The sequence below is a fragment of the Heterocephalus glaber genome, unplaced genomic scaffold (assembly GCF_053883595.1).
Source record: "Heterocephalus glaber isolate CG9 unplaced genomic scaffold, H.glaber_assembly_v1.0 deba00001610, whole genome shotgun sequence".
Taxonomy (NCBI): Eukaryota; Metazoa; Chordata; class Mammalia; order Rodentia; family Bathyergidae; genus Heterocephalus; species Heterocephalus glaber.
In genome coordinates, this window is record NW_028258381.1 from 4,026,409 (window position 1) to 4,043,820 (window position 17,412).

Consider the following 17,412-nt stretch of genomic DNA (forward strand, 5'->3'; position numbering starts at 1 on the left):
TCTGACTTTCTCAAGAACTTTCAGCTTCATTAAGAGAATTAACTATTACTTTGCTATCATCAACTAATCAAATTCTTTCTTTGGCCATACGACTCAGACCGCACTCTGAGAACCTCACAGACAGTTCTCCAACACTGATCCCCATAAGAACGTCTTAGTCTTGCCATGCTAGGCACCATGTGCAGCTGTCAGCATTCTTTCCATTTCAGTTTTCAGGTAATTGAACACTGACATCTTCATCATTATGTGAACATCTGCTCATTCATTCCTCAGATGCTATTAAGCTCTTACAATGTGACACACTGCAGGTGAACTGTACTATAGATTTGAGCCTATGTTTCAAGCTTCTAGTGATGTTGATAAAAATTCCATTTTCCAGCTCTTATTCCAACTTATTCTACTGCCATTTTTTCTTAAGCATTTCTTCCCAGGGAAGTTAAAAAATACAGTTATATTAAACACAGAATTTCATGAGCATGAAATTAAGGTAAGGGACAAAGGAAATTCGTAGGACCCTCACCATAAGAACCCAGCATGTGGATCTTAATTCTGACAGCAGTGCCAAGTGAACAACAGCGATAACGAAAGATGCAGAGTCATAAAGTATAATGGGAAAAAGTCACCTGGGGTTAAGTCTCCACAGTCCTCAAATGTTGTCGAGTGCAAGGGACCAGAAAATGTTCCATATTCCTGCCAAACAGAACAATGCGTGGAAGTTATTGTTTTATATACCATTGCCAGCCCCCATTAAACATCTGTTACATCTGTTATGATGAGATGGATAAGAAGTCAAAGCAACTTGGGACTTGTCTTCCTGGAGCAGACATTTGTTAAGTGCTAAGAAAAAGCATCATCCACACACTCAGACCCACCCAGCTACCAACTCAGCACTGCATCTCCCACTCTCAGATAACGATGACTAGCTTTTTAGCATTTACCATCTTTGAGTTCTCACCCCTCAAACTACTGATTTCTCAGCCCACTTTATTCTGGTTTTAAATTCCATCACTACAATGAAACAGCATTCGCTAAAGTCAACAATGACTTCTAGAGAATAATTTCAAGCTTGATCTTTTGACAGTATTAAGCAATGTTGTTCACAATCTCCTATGGTTCTTTCTGATGACCTTCCTATATGTCTTGTTTTGCATAGTTATCTTTTCTTTTCTGCCCATTAAATGATACCTTACCAGATCTCTTCATAATTCTATACCTCTTTTTAGATGATATCTGAAAGAAACCTCCCAGACACTTTTAAAATGTATAAAATATGTATGAATAAATAATACTTTAAAAAATGTGTAGATCAGGCTAGTCCTCTGGGATGCAAACAATTATACACATGCGTACATAGACACACATGGCACCTTTATTTTAAGTCTTTATATAAACTCAGTCCACCTTCGTACTTGTTTTGGTTATTACAGATTCTTTGCATTTAAAAAAATTTAAATCAGCACTTCAATTTCTACATAAAAGAAGAAAGAATGCTGTTTCTTTCTTTCTTTCTTTTATTTATTTATTTTTTTGGTACTGGGGATCAAACTCAGGACCTTGTGCCTTCGAGGCAGGCCCCAAAACCACTGACATAAATCCCTGGCCCTGCTATTTCTTAATGTGATTGGAATATCTAAAATCCATGGATCAATTTTGAGAGAATTGCTGTATTAACAATATTAAATCTTCTAGTACCGTGAATATCTATCTTTATTGAGATCCTTTCAAATAGTTCTCAACCATGGTTCATAGTTTTCAGGATACATATTTTGTCTACATTTTATTGAATGTATGTAAAAAATTTTTTTTTTGCTATTGAAATTACTAATTTGCAGTTTAACTCTCAACTTATTTATTACTAGCACATAGAAATGCAGTTGATTTGTTTATTGAGTTTGTGTCCTCTATCTTGCTAGTCATTTTAGTTCTAGTTTGTGTGTGTGTGTGTGTGTGTGTGTGTGTGAATTCCTCAGGGTTTTATTTGTAAGCAATACTTTCTTCTCAATAGAATCCATCTGTATGCCTTTTACTTATTTTTATTTTCTTTTTATACTGGCCAGATCTCCAATAAAATGTTGAGTAAAATTGGTAAGAGATTTCATTACCTTTCTCCAAATCCTAGAAAAAATTACTCATTTTTCTTCATTTAGTAGGATCATAGTGAAAGGTTTTTCATAGATGCCCTTTTTCAAGTTGAGAGATTTTCCTTCTATTACTAGTTTACTGAGTGTTAGCTTAAAATCACAAGTGGGTATTGAATTTTTCAAATGCTTTTCTTTCATCTATTGAAATTGTTTTCTTTTATGCTGTTAATATGATAAATTAGATTAATTGATTTTTGTAAGCCTCAATTGCACTGCTGGGAAAATTCTAATTGAGAAACTGCATTATCCCAGTTACATACTGTTGGCTTTGATTTGATAACATATTTTTTAAGGAGATTTTTTTCTCTGTTGATGAAAGATATTAGGTATTTTTGTTGTTGTTGTTTTGATTACCAAGGAAACTGAGACCTCATAAAATTTTTTGGGAAGTATCTTTTCCATGAATTTCATAGAGAATACAAAAAAGATTGATATCATTTATTGATTACTGTTTGATTGTATTCATCAATGAACCTATCTGGACCTGGACATTTTTGTAGCCAGGTTTTCAGTACTATTCAGCATTAATTATGGTAATGATTGTCTTTCAAAGAGTTTGTCCATTTTACATAAATCGGTAAATTTATTGTTATTCATAATATTCTTATTCCCTTTTAATGTCTGTAGCATGTTTTCCCTTTTCTTATTACTTCATTCTGGTCACACATACTTCTTACAACAGAGTCGTTCCAAGGACCATCACTTACATGCCATTTCAGACCCTGAATTTGGTAATACCATTTTCAAGACATCTAGGTCAAAGATGATGTATGAAGTTTATTGGTAACAGTCCAGTAAAAATGGTGAGTTTGTGTCTGTACTCTTCACAGTCAAAGGCCCTTGATGACATGACAGGAGGAAAATTCTCCTACAAAACCTCCCAGGAATGATCATTAAAGGCGTTTTGTATCATTATCACTGTTTTTTGTTGCAAGGCATGAACTGAAAATTTCTATCCATCGGTATCACTTTGGGCTTATGTTTACAAATGGGAACTGTGCATCAAAGTGGAAAAAGATGAATTGTGAAATCACATAAATCTGAGTGTAAATTCTGGCTTCACATGTATTAACCATATGGACTTGGATATTTTATTTAATCCTTAGTATCTGTTTGATTGATTTATAAAACAAAATTTATAATAATCTTTTATGGATGTATTAAGGATTCCTCAAGTCTATGCATAATTCCTGAAGCTCAGCTAGTTTAGGTGACTCTTTAGTTTTATGCTAAGTTTCTCTGAATATTCAGTTTCTCTGTACTGTTTATTATGGAGAAATTTATGCTCCTCAAACTGAAATGCAGGACTAAGCATCTCTATCCTTCCTTATATAGATTTTCATCTAAAAGGAGGATCACTGTTTCATTTTTGTTTTTTGTTCTTGTTTTTTCCCTGATGCAGGGACCATAGCTGTGCTCCTGTGGTGGTTTCTCTTTATGAGAACTGTTTCTGAGAGCTGCAGAAGTCATCAGAAGCAGAATGTTGGTTCTCTCCTTCAGGGGAACACTCAATAATAGAGTGGCAGAAGTTTAAATGATCTCCCTGGTCATTTATAAAACAGTTCAAGACCATTTAACAGACACTTACAGGGCTTTCATGCTAGAGTTCTTCTGGAACTTTCCAACATTCATTTTTGCTTCTCCTCAGCTGTTTAACAAACTACAGTTTCAAAAGAGAGTCACAGAAAAAAAAAAAAAAGAGAGAGAGAGAGAATCACAGGAAAGGAATGGCTCCCTGATCCTGTCTCTCCCTAACCAGTGAACTAAAAGTTAGATTATCATTATTTGGAAAGGGTACTGTACATGACAGGACATACAGAATTAGAAGAAAACTAATTGATCAGGTGTTTTCTATGTAAAGGCACATTCTCATTAGCAACATTTGCATTTTTGTAGAGCGAAGATGGTCAAAGGAGAATTGTATTATTCCATCTCTGTGGACATCAAAGTAAAATACTGCTATCAAATTAAAAGCTACCTAACACACTTTGATCTTGTGGTGTAAAAAGCAACAGAATGCATCTAACATCCATTCTGGGAGGTCACGGGGACACCTGGATCTGTCCTGGCATGCAGTAGAGAGATAAAAGCCACAGCTGGACAATCTTAATAGAACTAAGATGGCCTTATGATGTGATGTTGGCACATTTTCTTCTTTAAAAAATTACCCCTGCAGAATTTTATTGTTTTGCTTACTAATCCCTATTAATCTTCATGAGTTTATAATTTTAAAAATATTATACTTGACTGGAGTCCCTGTTATTATCAAAAAACTTTGAAAAGAAACAGAAAAGCACAAGTTGTGTAACTGTTGTTACAAATTCTAGTTATTTGAAACGTTAATGTTAACGTTAATGGTTTGGGTTTTTTTTTTTTTTTGGTACCGGGGATCGAACTCGTGTCCTTGAACTTGCGAGGCAGGCGGCAGAACCACTGAGCTAAATCCCCAGCCCTAAACGTTAATGTTAATATAAGGGATTTTCGATGTTTTCTGTGCACCGTAGAAGGTAGAATTGGTCTCAATTCACAAGTGCAAATAGTAAACAACAGAGAATATTTTATTTTATTTTTTTATTCCTCCATTTAAAAATTTGCTTTGTCCAAACCTGAGAGGAAAACCTAGCTAGAGCAGTTTGTCTATAAGACTATCTTTATCGGTCGGCAGGTGGCAGTATTGCTGCGTGAAAAACTAATTCAGGTGCCTCTACCCTTACGTATTGGGTTTGCTTCTTAAACTTAGCCATGAGAGCTGGATTTGGAATTCCTAATGAGATAAAATGACGGTCTTTTCTTTGCATTCTCCTTCTCCAGCTTTTGCTTCCATTTTTATCAGGAGAAATATTTTTCATGTGCTATTCTCTGTAGACCATGACAAAATTGTGATGTTGCAACCTTTTTTTCCACCCAAACACCTTTCTGGCATTGGACTAAATGAATGCCAGGAACAAGCCCAGCCTAGAAAATGCTCGGAGAAGCGGGCTGAGCCCTGGCAGGGCTCGGCGTCTGGCGTTCTCCTATGTAACTGTGTCCTCTCGCTCCAAAGTGAAGAGTCCCTGAGGCCGTGCCTGTAAAGCGTGACCTCTCCTTGCAGATCCCCGGGACGTCCTCGGTGGTGCAACGGAGGTGGAAGCCCTTGCAGCCGGCCTCGCAGCCTCGGAGCTCAGCAGCGCAGGCCAAGTCCCGGATCAGCGCGGTGGCCGCAGAGATAAAGCAGATCCGGGCCAGACGGAAAACAGCGCGGATGCTGATGGTGGTGCTGCTCGTGTTTGCGATCTGTTACTTGCCAATCAGCATCCTCAATGTGTTAAAGAGGTAACGCTGCTCGTCCATTATCTGAAAATGAAATGGCCTCACGTTTTAACTGGTAACTTTTTAACTTTTTGTGGCTAAGAAACTTTGAACTTCCCTCCTGGAGAGCCTGTCAGGCCGGGAGCGCTGGTGATGCAAGTGTCAGCCCTGGGTAGGCCAAAGCCCTGGAGCATGCAGACTGGGGCCGACCCCTGCCGAGGCCTCAGACAGTGGCCCCCAGCACACAGACGCTCAGAACCTCCCCAGCTGGCTGCTAAGCCTCAGGTGCACAGAAAGCTCTAATGCAAAACCAAAAACCACGAAAACAAAATCACCTCGTTTGCAGATTTTTTGTTTCCTAGCTTGTTTATTTTTTGATGAGAACAAGTGAAATTTGCAAAACTTGATTCCAAAGACAGGGGCAATAATGACAGAACTCTTTCTGAAGGATAAAAAGAGATGAATGTTTTGTTTTGAGCACTGAACAACAAAAATTAAAACAGGTATTTGTACGTGGAATGTTTAAACAGAAGGAGAGAAAATTGGTTTAAGCGACTGAAACAAGCTCAAGATGAATATTAATAAAAATCAGCACCAAATTTTTCAGCAAGGGAAAAGTACGTAATTTGGTATACTCTACACAAAAATTAGGGTTCAAATAATAGACAAAGACAGGAAGAGCCGCGCAGAGACAGTGGTACACTCCGAACTTCCTTAAGGATCACAACTGTTGCACTTAGACTGGCCCCGAGGCGATATGAATTCTGTTTATAGAAGGCTTCAGACTTCACCCGATCTGCTCCGCGCTTTTCCCTGATTCCGAGTCGATATCATGTTCCTCACAGCTGGGGACCCTAGAGAGAGGCGGCTTTGGCTGGGGTCACACTGAAGCTGGTATAACCAGCTGCACAGATTTCTCCTTCATTGTTGCCCCCCCCCCCTTTGGTACCGGCGAGGGGATCGAACTCGGGACCTTTCACTTGCCACTTGCGAGACAGGCGCTGGAACCACTGAGCTAAATCCCCGGCCCTTATCTCCCCTAAATCTCCCTTTTTAATGGAGAAGAAATGGAAAAACGAACTTTTGTTCAGTAATATTTACTGTAGTCACAGCCTTAAAAATATAAGAATTGGCGCAGTTTGGATCCATGTGCCAGCTCACAAGAAAGTAAAAACTGTTTTGCCCTCTGCGGCTTTTCATAACCCCCATCTTATCTTTTTGCTCAGAAAAATATCGCATAAGTTTATCCTGGTCCCTGCTACATGGTGTTGTCTGTTCTGGAAACCCTAAGCAAACATGCTGATACTGAATGTGCTTCCGCTGCTTCACTCACCCGTGCTGCTCCCTCTCCTCCACCAGAAAGTCAAAACTCAAGGAAAACTGAATTTTCCCTGTCTTGGTTGTTCATTTGAATTTCTTCTATCTGAACATTTGATATTTACCCTATTCTTCTGACTTAAATACCTTCTTATTGAAGAAAAGCAAATAGCTTTCTAAGAAAAACATTTAAGTTCATTTTAAAGTACTTTCAAGGTTTTTAGCATTCTTGTCTTTTCCACCATACACATTTTTAAAAGTATCTTGAAATTTATTTTTCTCTTTTCTATAAACCTTTTTTTAAATGTTTGTCTCTAAGGTTGTCCTTCCATATTATTTTTTTTCTCATATAAGAAAAAATCTTAGCTTTTTTCCCTTAAAACTTAAATTTTTGTCTGATTAGTCAAAAACAGCTTCTTTAAAGCATTTTTGCTTTCTCCAAGATTTCAAAGATGTTGAGGTAGAGGGCTGTAGCATACTATAAATTCTCTTTGCTGAAACCGTCTCTCCTTCCCTCTCTCCCTCTTCCTCTCCCTCACCCTCTCCCTCTCCCTCCTTCTCTGAGCATCACTTTGTTCCAGAAATGCATTAATGAATTTCCGTCATGTGTTTTACTACTGTAAAGGAAATACAGATGTGCCACAGAACTGACGATAGCCTACGGCAGGAAATCCATTGTAGTCTTTAACTTATAAACTTATTGGATAGCTGCAGAGTTGTCTTCTGTAGATTAGTCAATAGAATTTGATACAGGAGATATCTCAAAGACTGTAACAGATCTTAAAATAGCCTGTAAGAATAAGATAATAAAAATTTTCAGAGTTTAATACATGAAAAACTAAAACTCATGAATCTTAAGAAATTATCAGAATCTTATCTGCAGAAAACTAGATCTCTGAGTATAAGGAGCTCCTAGCAATCAAACTGCAGCAAGACCAAATGTATGCTTTTATCATTATGCCAATGATGGAAGAAGTACTTATAAAGACTACAGTTTAAGAGTTTTTTTGTTTTTGTTTTGTGCATTGAAGCAGGACCTTCACACTGAGCTACATTTTTAGTCCCCCTCCCTTTAATTTTATTTTGAGACAAGATTTTGTTAAGATTTCCACAATGCCCAACCTGCGCTCAAAGTTGTGATCCTCCTGCCTCAACCTCCTGAGAGCTGAGATTACAGGGGTGTGCCACCATGCGTGGCTCTCAATATCTATATTGTTATCCACAAGAATTGCTTTATTTCCCAGAGAGAGAGAGAGAGAGAGAGAGGTTTTTGTCTCTGACCTGATATACCTTTTGAATACTAATTGAATTATGTAGCTGTGTCCAGGTCCAAAGCTCTTTTCTATAAACTGTGGTTGTGATCAACCCAGCGGGATATGCCTGCAGTGGGTGATTGGCTCTTTGCTCACTTTTGACTTGAAACATTTAGAAGCTGCCTTCCAGAATCACTCCAACTTTGTTCTTTCCTTCCAGGGTGTTTGGGATGTTCACTCACACAGAAGACAGAGAAACTGTATATGCTTGGTTTACATTTTCACACTGGCTGGTCTATGCCAATAGTGCTGCGAACCCAATCATCTATAATTTTCTCAGTGGTGAGTTTTCACTCCTTCTCTATAAATCACAGTTCTGCCCATGGAGGAGAGGGAATTAGCTGCAGAGCTGGCTCTGTCTAAATGTACAGGGAGAGCTTAGTCACTAGATCTATCTTTGCCTGGCCTGAATTATCTTGAGTTTCTTCCTTTACAAAACTGAATGCATGTTACCTAACTACTCAGAGAGTTACCTAGACTTTTTCTTATAAGATTTCAAATAAATGTTGAAATAGGAGGACAGTTATAATTATGTGAAATGAATAAAACAGTCTTGCATGTCATACTTTAAACATATGATTCACAAGGATGTAAAATACCTTTACCTACTTTGTCTTGCTGTTATTCTTTTGCCAAAATATATAGCTTAATTGAAATAGAACTGAATTTTCCCACTCTTAGATGTTCTGTGTATTTTTATTTCACTTATAGGCTACATTCCTTGCATTTATGTAAAAATTTTTCACGGATAACAAAAGTATCATTCCTAGATAACAAATTAACTAAATGATATACACAGGGAAACAGCTGCAATTTATTGAATCTATGGTACCTCTGTTTATGAAATAAACATGATAAAAATAATTTAAATAACTATTATTTGTTTCCATTTGACCTATTAAAATTCTGCTTTAATTAGCTATATCTTTGCTCTGTCATCTTCTCAGGATACATGACAATTAGTTTTTTACTTCTACTTCCAAGTGTATGCTAGTTTTATATGGAAGAATAACCATTCATTATATTGCATACATAATTTATGTTCATCTTTTAACTTTATCTTTGACTTTTGGGTTTTAAAAAAGGATCCATTTTTCAACATTTCTGGGTACTAAGTTATAATTAGATAGGACTAAGAAATTCTGGTGTGACACAGCACAGTGGAGTAACTATAGAAAATACTTATGTACTGGATGTTCCAAAGAGCAGGAAGAGAAGATTTTGAATGTTTTACCATGAAGGAATAGCAAATGTTTGAACAGATAGACATGTTTAACCTAATTTAAACATTACACAATGGATACACATATTGAAGTTTTTATTTTTGTTGTATTCATTTAGAAAAAATTAAAGATTACCTAAATAGATGATCAGAAATCAAATGGATAAACAATTTTATTTCTAAAGATGACTTTGTCTCACGCAGCCATGCACAAAGCAAATCCAACTTCCGTGGCTGTGGTGGGGAAGAGTGAAACAGAAACTACCTGGGCGAAAGTGCTAGTGTGGGTTTCAGGGTGAGTCAGGGAGGCAGAGGGGGCTCCCTGAGTTTGCGCCTGCTGTCCTCCTCGGCCTAGGAGCATTTCCACTCTCACTTGATCACTCATTAACCCCCCGGGGTAACTGAGGCTCAGAGCACAGAAGTGACAGCGTTTGCTGAAACAAAGGCAAACATTTCATTTTCAATTCCCCCATCAACCGCCAGTAATTTAAACACAAGGAGCACTTCTAAAGTCTTTTTCTTTTTTCAGTTTTTTTTTCTTTTTTTGCTCTGCCTTATGTAGATTATGAAACTGGAAATTTTAGAAATGTTTTAATATTTTTTTCTGGATATTTTGTTGAACTCTGTTGTAGCAGTTTCCTTAGGCTACAACGCAGGGCCACTCCTATATATTTTAGCCAATTATGGTACAGGCTTAATTATGTTTGGAATCTTTGGGTTCCTGGGCATCTGTGAATGACCATTCTTACAATGATTCTATAGACAGAGTATTAGGACATTCACTCATACATAAGGTTTGACTAAAAAGAAATGAAACAAACTGCAAGCATCAGGTATGAAAATCAGTCTCCTAATTTTATGAAATTGTTTCAGGAATTTACCAGGCTTCCAATAAGCTTAATTTCCTTTTCCCATTTGCTCCATCTCGGCAAAATATTACACCTCATTGTTACTCTGGCCTAAGGGACCAAGCCCATTTTAGGCTCTGAGTTATTTGCTGAGACATTTGTGTGCAATTCTTTTTCCTTCCGTTCTCTCTGGTTTGCCAGGAAAATTTCGGGAGGAATTTAAAGCAGCATTTGCTTGCTGTTGCCTGGGAGTTCACCATCACCCGGAGGATCGGCTGGCGAGGGGGCGAACCAGCACTGAGAGCCGCAAGTCCCTGACCACCCAGATCAGCAACTTCGACGTGGTGTCCAAGCTATCTGAGCAGGTGGTCCTCACCAGCATAAGCACACTCCCCTCGGCCAATGGGGCGGGCCCGCTGCACGACTGGTAGACTCTTTGCTCCCCTGCCAACAATACCCAAGTCAAGCTATTCTTTTTTAAAAGCTCTCTATACCGAATTTTATTATCTTAATGATCTGAAGCTAAAATGCTTGTCAATCCATTTTTTAATAATCGATTGCTCTTTGGAAATAAAAAAAAGTCAGTTTAAAATCATTTCTCAACTTTTGAATTAAATATGTTAGAAGTTTTACCTCCACCTGAACTTATTTCAGCCTATTTCACTTTTAGCTTCATGTATTAAAATTGGTGTGAAATATTTTGACATTTTTAGTTATTTTTAGAATCAATCTCTTGTTATTTTAATCTCACACATTCAGATTGGTTGCTAAAAGCCACAAACATTTAGGCAGTGGTTGTCTTTTGGCTGCTAAAATAAGTAACAATTACTAACTCCCAGTTAACAGCACACTTATTTTAGTTGACTTGTTTTTTAAAAGTCACAAAAGACTGTCATCTGAAAGAATATTTGTATATTAAGTAGCATATTATGTGAGATAATGCAAAAGATATCTTTCAAAACTACATGAAGTATACACTATTTAACTTTATTTTCCACTAATTTTATCATGCATTTGCTCAATTCTTTCAGATCTTTGACTTGATCATCTCTAACATTTCTTGTCAAAAATTTGACCACTAAGACTATATGAAAATAAACATTTTGTAGTGACTCTTAATATATAAGAACTTTCAAATCCAGGGAATGACTTCAGCATTTAAAAATAAGACAAAATCACCTTATTATATTCTTCTAACCAATCAAATGAGACAGTCAGCTTTGCTGGATTACATCAGGCATGTGGCACTGTGCTAGATCACAGGGAGGAGGAGGGGGTAGACCCAAGGAAGCCTTCCAGGGAGCTGCAGCTATTAAGCCAGACTTGTTGGTATTCGAGGAAAGAGAACTTGGGAAAAGTGCCTGGGCACGGCACAGCAGGGACTCAACCAAGCACATGGTCCTCTCCAGCTGTGGGCAGCACCATTGCCCCATTCCCCTATGTGACTACCGTGGCACTTTCTACGTCAGTGAATTCCACCAGAACCTGGGACTAAGCGCTATGTGGCTAGGGAAGGGCTTGTTTTTAACTCACATCCAAATGAAAGAAATGCAGTATATTTTATATCAATCTCGGTCTGGAACCCATAGCACTGTGTGTTTCAAATTATTCCTTTGCAAAATTTTTCTGATTCAAAATTCAAATATTCACTTAATGTAAAATAAGTGACCATAGAATGACGATCTTCATCTTAGAATAGAGTAGCAGGTATTCTGATTATATAGAAGGGAGGCATGGGCATTGTATTTAAGAAACTTTGTCTTAGAATAGAATTAATATTTTGTGATCTTGTTGTTTTCCCAACTCATTATTCTCAGAGAAAAATAACACAGCCAAATCATCCACAATTTGGTTTCTCATTTTAGATTTTAGGATTTAATTACCTTGTGCCTTTTACTACTTCAAGCAAAAACTCTTATATGAAGTTTATTGAAATTATTTTGCTAAATCTCGGCACTGTACTAATGAAAGTAATGTATTTTAAATCTCTCCTTTCTCCTCTTTGTACATTTGAGAATTTATGCTGCATAAAAGGAGAGTTGTAGTTTTCAGATCAGGATGAAAGCTAGCACTTTAATAAGTTTGAAGATAACTTTAAAAAGTATTGGCAGTATGCCTTAAAATCAAAGTAACAGCTCAGAGTAAGTGTAAATATTTTAGATGCCAATAGAACTGTCATTATTTAAAAGTGGAGGGGGGAGGGAGAAGGGAGGGAGATGGAGTGGGGAAGGAGAGCAACTCAGCCCGGTAACATTTGTGTGGCAGAGCTGAAGTTGGGATTCTTTTGCTCTAAATCATTGATTCTCAGTGTGGTTTCTGATCTCTCAGCATTAACATCTCCTGGGAACTTACTAAACTTTCAGATTTACCCCCTACCCCAAGTGTACCAAACCAGAGCCCTGGGGGTGGTGTCCAGGGACCCTACCTGTTACCAAGCCCCAAGGGTGGCTGTGAAGTTCCTTCAGATGTGAAAACAGCTGCTCTCTGAGTAAGGCCCGCAGGCCTTGGTGCATTGGCCCCTGTGAAATAAAGTCTTTCACCACACAGGAATCTGCACCAGGGGCCGCAGCCCTCACTGCTGTCAGCCTGGCTGGAGATCTGAAAGAAGAGGCAGAGCTCCCTGTTGAATCTCATCAGTGTCATCTCGCTCAAAGAGATAATGATTTTCAAAACAATTGCCACTATGTTGCAAGTTCCCTGTGAGAGAAGAGGAGCTTCATAATGACCTGCTTGACTTTAGCGTTTACAACTTTCAAATCCCAATCTTATTTATTAAATTACAGATTCTGTGGAAGCAGACAGCAAATATGAAATAAAGCCAGTTCTGAAAAACAAATTTTAGGAATGGATATATCTCTCAATACATGCACCTAGGAATCCTTTTAAGAGGCAAAGGCTTAGTATGGTTACTTTAATAGAACAAAAGGTAAAGAAGCAGGCATTCCTAAACCGCCCCCAAATTTATGGGGATAAAAAGGATCAACTACTTACCTCATTATGTGCTAATGACACAAATGAGAAGGCTTCTGCAAAGTGTGCATTGGGGCTGTTTATGCTGTCCATTGAATATGTATTCTTCCTTTTTTTCTGTTACATTCAAAGACTTCATATGAGATGTTAATGTCACTGAAATTTTGTCATCCATAAGGGTGGATGAGATAATTTTACCTAATGTAGAATATATTTGTACTTCATTATTTCTTGCGCATCTACAAAGCCATGAAGACCTTGATATTTGAATTCATTCATTCTTGGCAAAAGAATTACTCTCAGTTTATGAGGAAAAAACTTCGAATTTTTTCTAAAACTTAGAGAATTTCTTAGATATTGCAACCAGTTATAAATTATTGATGTGTTAATTGCAAAAGTGTTAGTTGCAATGATATTGAGTTTCACTCCCAGTGTACACTGTTTTAAGGAAGATTACGATAAATATGCTAACAAAATTTAGTTTAAATATGCTTAAATCTGAATCAGAAGAGCAAAGTACCAAAGCTGTTTATGGACTTAAATTGTGAGGAAGGCTATTATTACTTGATCTAGTGTAATAATATCATGTTTTGCACTTGATGTAAATCATAATAGTAATAATGGCATTTCAAAAAATCTGGCTAGTCATTACAATTTAGAAACCTTTTCAGTGAAAGTTAATTTTACAACAGATGACTTTTCTACTTCCTGCAAATTATAAATCAAACAAAAAGTAAATTCCTTTAGATGATAGTCAAATAGTTCTCAAATTGCATGAAGCAAAATAATAGACTCTTTTTAGAGCCAATATATAAACAGGGACAATATTGTTAATGTTAGTCTGTTCTCTTACCATATATACCACAGAAAACGAAGTGCACTGGCATGGAAAACATTGTATTTGTCTTTCAAAGTTCAAAGGCAATTGTTTTCTATATGACTACTGTTACTGAAACTGGGGGCGCAAAACACTCCCCCAACTTGCCACGTATTTGTATTTCTATTCTTTACATTTTCTCTATAAGCTTTGGAATTTTAATGTCTTTTATGTTTTACATGAAATGTGTTTCTATAATTGTTGTGACTCATGGATGTAACATCATGTCAATTATTCAACAACTATCTTACACCTTTAAAGTTTTTTGCATCTAGTTTGTTCTGTGTCTTCATGGAAAACTTTCTTATCAAATCCAATGTGATTACACATCTATTGCTGTGAGAGATGGTCATTATGTGTTTTTTCTTAAGTAAAAACCATATTCAGAATTCTATAATCACATTCACACCAGCCTCTCTATTGCATGAAAAATCTTGTTGCTGTTAATTAGATAAACTGGGTATTCACTCATAATCAGTGCCAAATCTTTGCAGTTAGGGATTGAATTAAGCCCTCTGGAGCTGTCCTTATGACCAAAATATTTTCCCCCATAAATTTATATAATCATGGGTAATCATGATATAAAAGATTTTTAACATTGTTTCCAAGAATAGGTACTATAATAAGGTTTAAGATTAACACAAATACTTCACAGAAGTTATGTAAAACCACATATGTATACCATTAAATTTTGAACGTTTTATCTAAGTCAGAGGTTTAATCTGCTTTAACTTAGAGAAAATGATGACCTCATTATTTTCAATTTATTATGAAATTATGTAAATGTATTGCATTCACCTAAGTTTTTTCTAGGCCACTATATATAAGACTGTTTAAAGTTTAAAACATACTTTTTAAAAAATATGTACTTTTACATATATATTTTCTGCTTTTCTTTCAACCAAAATGGTTCTGATAAAGTTCAGAATCAATTGCCAAGGATTTTAATTTTAAAAATCAATTCTTACTCAGTATTTTTTATTCTAACTCTTATCAAAGGTGAAGCAATCATCCAAAGGTGAAGCGATGAATACTCGACTCCTAAACAAATGTAAGCAGAGTGTGGGGCGGTTTTCCAGTGGTTTCACTATGCACATTTTTCACAGTGAGATCTCAGGACAGACACGCTATTGCAGCAGTGAGCCGTCCATCATCTCCCACTAGACCCTTGGCCTTCTTCCTCCAGGGGGCCCAAGTGAGGGCTACAGCATCTTCACGCCAAGCTGGGCCTGTGGCTGTGCAGCAGCAGTACCAAAGGTTCTTGAAGCAGCTTTTCCGTGCAGCCTCCTTGCCCTGTCTCCTCCCTCATCGTCCGCACTGCACACGCCCAGCTCAGCAGGTAGAGCCTCTCCCCATAGTTCCCTTGTCTGCAGAGCTCCCGGCTATTGGCTCTTCCTTCAGCCTCAAATCATGCAGTTGTGTCTGGGCATGATGCATCAGGTGAGCAAGTGGAAAATCTGAGAACAAATGAAGCAGAGCTCAAGGAGAAACTTTAAAACTACAGTTTATATCCCCAAATAATTTTTTTAAAATTCCCTATGTTTTCAAAGTCGTTTATGTCTTCCCCAGAACATCCTTGTTGAACAGCGAGCGGACTTCCAGTCACCTCAGCTCCCTGTCCAAGGCCCCAGCAGTGCTCGCGGCCTCCCCCTGGTGGGAAATCTCGGCGCTGAGATCCAAAGCCAGGCTGGCTTTGAGGAGGTGCTGCGGCGGCACCTTCAGGACCAAAATTCTGCTTCACTTCTTCGTGTAGGTCTACTTTGATGCAGCAGCAGAAAAAAATATTTTAAGGACTGTTTATTGTATAATAAATTTCCAATTAATTTCAAAATGTTTAAGGCAATATGTTAGTTATCAGGGAAGAATGGTCTGAATGAAGCGTGCCTGGGCGGGGAAATCCCTAACGGTGCATTGCTCTCTGAAGCTTGCTGTAATATCAGTGTGACAATGAGGACATCCTCAGAAAAGAAGAATGCTTCCTTTCTCTTTCTCAGGGGTACAGACTTAGAAGTTTAAGGGGGAGAACTTGTCTATAAAGTCGTGTCTAGATCATGCAGAAGATCCTTTATGGAATGGAAAAAATGATATTAGAATATTACCAACACACACACCCAAAAGAGTGTACAGCATCTGTACACTTTGTGTATGTGTTCAGCTATGCAACACAGTGATTTCCTCTGAGAAAATCCCATAATGTGTATTAGCTTTATATGTCATCCTTTCATTTCTTTATCTAATTCACTATTTCCCTAAAATTGTTTCTTTTATTTTGATAACTAGTTCCCCTCATTCTTTTGTAAGTATCCAGATCCCATTCTTCTGCTAATCTAGAAAAACTTTTTCCCAAGAATTTCCTTTTCTTGTTCTTTCTTTCTTTGTAAAGAATTTTGTTAGGTTTATTTTTACTTGCATTCATATAGTTATTGCATTTGAGAGAAGTGATAAGGAGAGGCCTGTAAAGTGTTCATCTCTTCCAATATTCCACATCAATAACATAGAGGAATTGAAGGTCTCTGATAACAAGTTCCATTCTGGACCTACTTTCTTTCTTACCCAGAGAAAAGGAGAACATGAACAGCATTGCTGTCATTAGTAGGCATTGCTTCTTTCAAACAACGAGGATCATGTCCGCTTTCACACAACAGAGAACCTGCTCCCACAGCACTGAGAAGAACCAGTCCCAAAAGGGCAGTGAAGTTTCGGGGACTCCATCAACCAGGCCTTCAACCCACCCAGCTGGCAGCTGAGGCCCAGGCAGGCAGTCAGCCGTGGCTGTAGCTGCATGACTTTCTTCACCCCATCTTGCTACCATTATTTTTCTTCCACTTGAGAAACTGTTCAGGAAAATAATTTTATTATTCACAGATTATTTTTAAGACCACATAAATCTCCTTAAATTTGATCTCCAAAGCCTCTAAAACCCTTGTTTGTATTGTGCAATCTTTGCTTTTAACTGGGTATGTTTGGGGGAAGGAAGAGAAATCTCATTTTTTTCTTCATTAGCTATTAATAATTTATTCATTCATCTTTTATACATGATAAATTATTCATTTCAAATCCATCTGCGGCTGGCACTCTGTTTTGCTTTGTAAATCCTGTGGTTCTTCTCTCAGGAACTATAGTGAAAGTAGATATTGCCTCACTGTACTCTGCAACTTGAACAGGTTAAACTACTTTGCATTTTATTACTAAACCACTGTTACTGTTTTCTTTGAATATTCTTTGAGTATCCTACTCAGAGAGGAGCTTTTCTTTATGTGCTCTGTCATACATTTTGGCTTTAAAGAATTGACTAAATTAATTACAATGCATCTTATTAGAAAACTGCCTTTCTACAAAATTTGTATCCCCTTGCATCTATATTCCTCAAAGCCCACTTTCCTCATGTGAAAAATCTAGCCTAGCCCTTTAGGATATATCATTATAGGGTGTTTTG

The 17,412-nt window shown here is 37.4% G+C and overlaps 1 protein-coding gene across 2 annotated transcripts in view; it reads left to right on the forward strand.

The window, feature by feature from the left end:
* The window catches only part of Hcrtr2 (hypocretin receptor 2), a 96,929-nt gene extending 82,299 nt beyond the window's left edge, over window positions 1-14,630 (forward strand). Inside the window, exons 5-8 of one of the 2 annotated variants that reach the window (XM_087196004.1) lie at window positions 5,233-5,453; window positions 8,220-8,341; window positions 10,331-10,556; window positions 12,677-14,621. In XM_087196004.1, coding sequence (XP_087052130.1) covers window positions 5,233-5,453; window positions 8,220-8,341; window positions 10,331-10,556; window positions 12,677-12,731 — 624 coding nt within the window. In that variant the 3' untranslated portion in view covers window positions 12,732-14,621. Of the gene's footprint in view, window positions 1-5,232; window positions 5,454-8,219; window positions 8,342-10,330 lie in introns of both variants that reach the window. The other variant, XM_004868829.3, reaches the window with a different exon arrangement.
* Window positions 14,631-17,412: the final 2,782 nt, after the last annotated feature.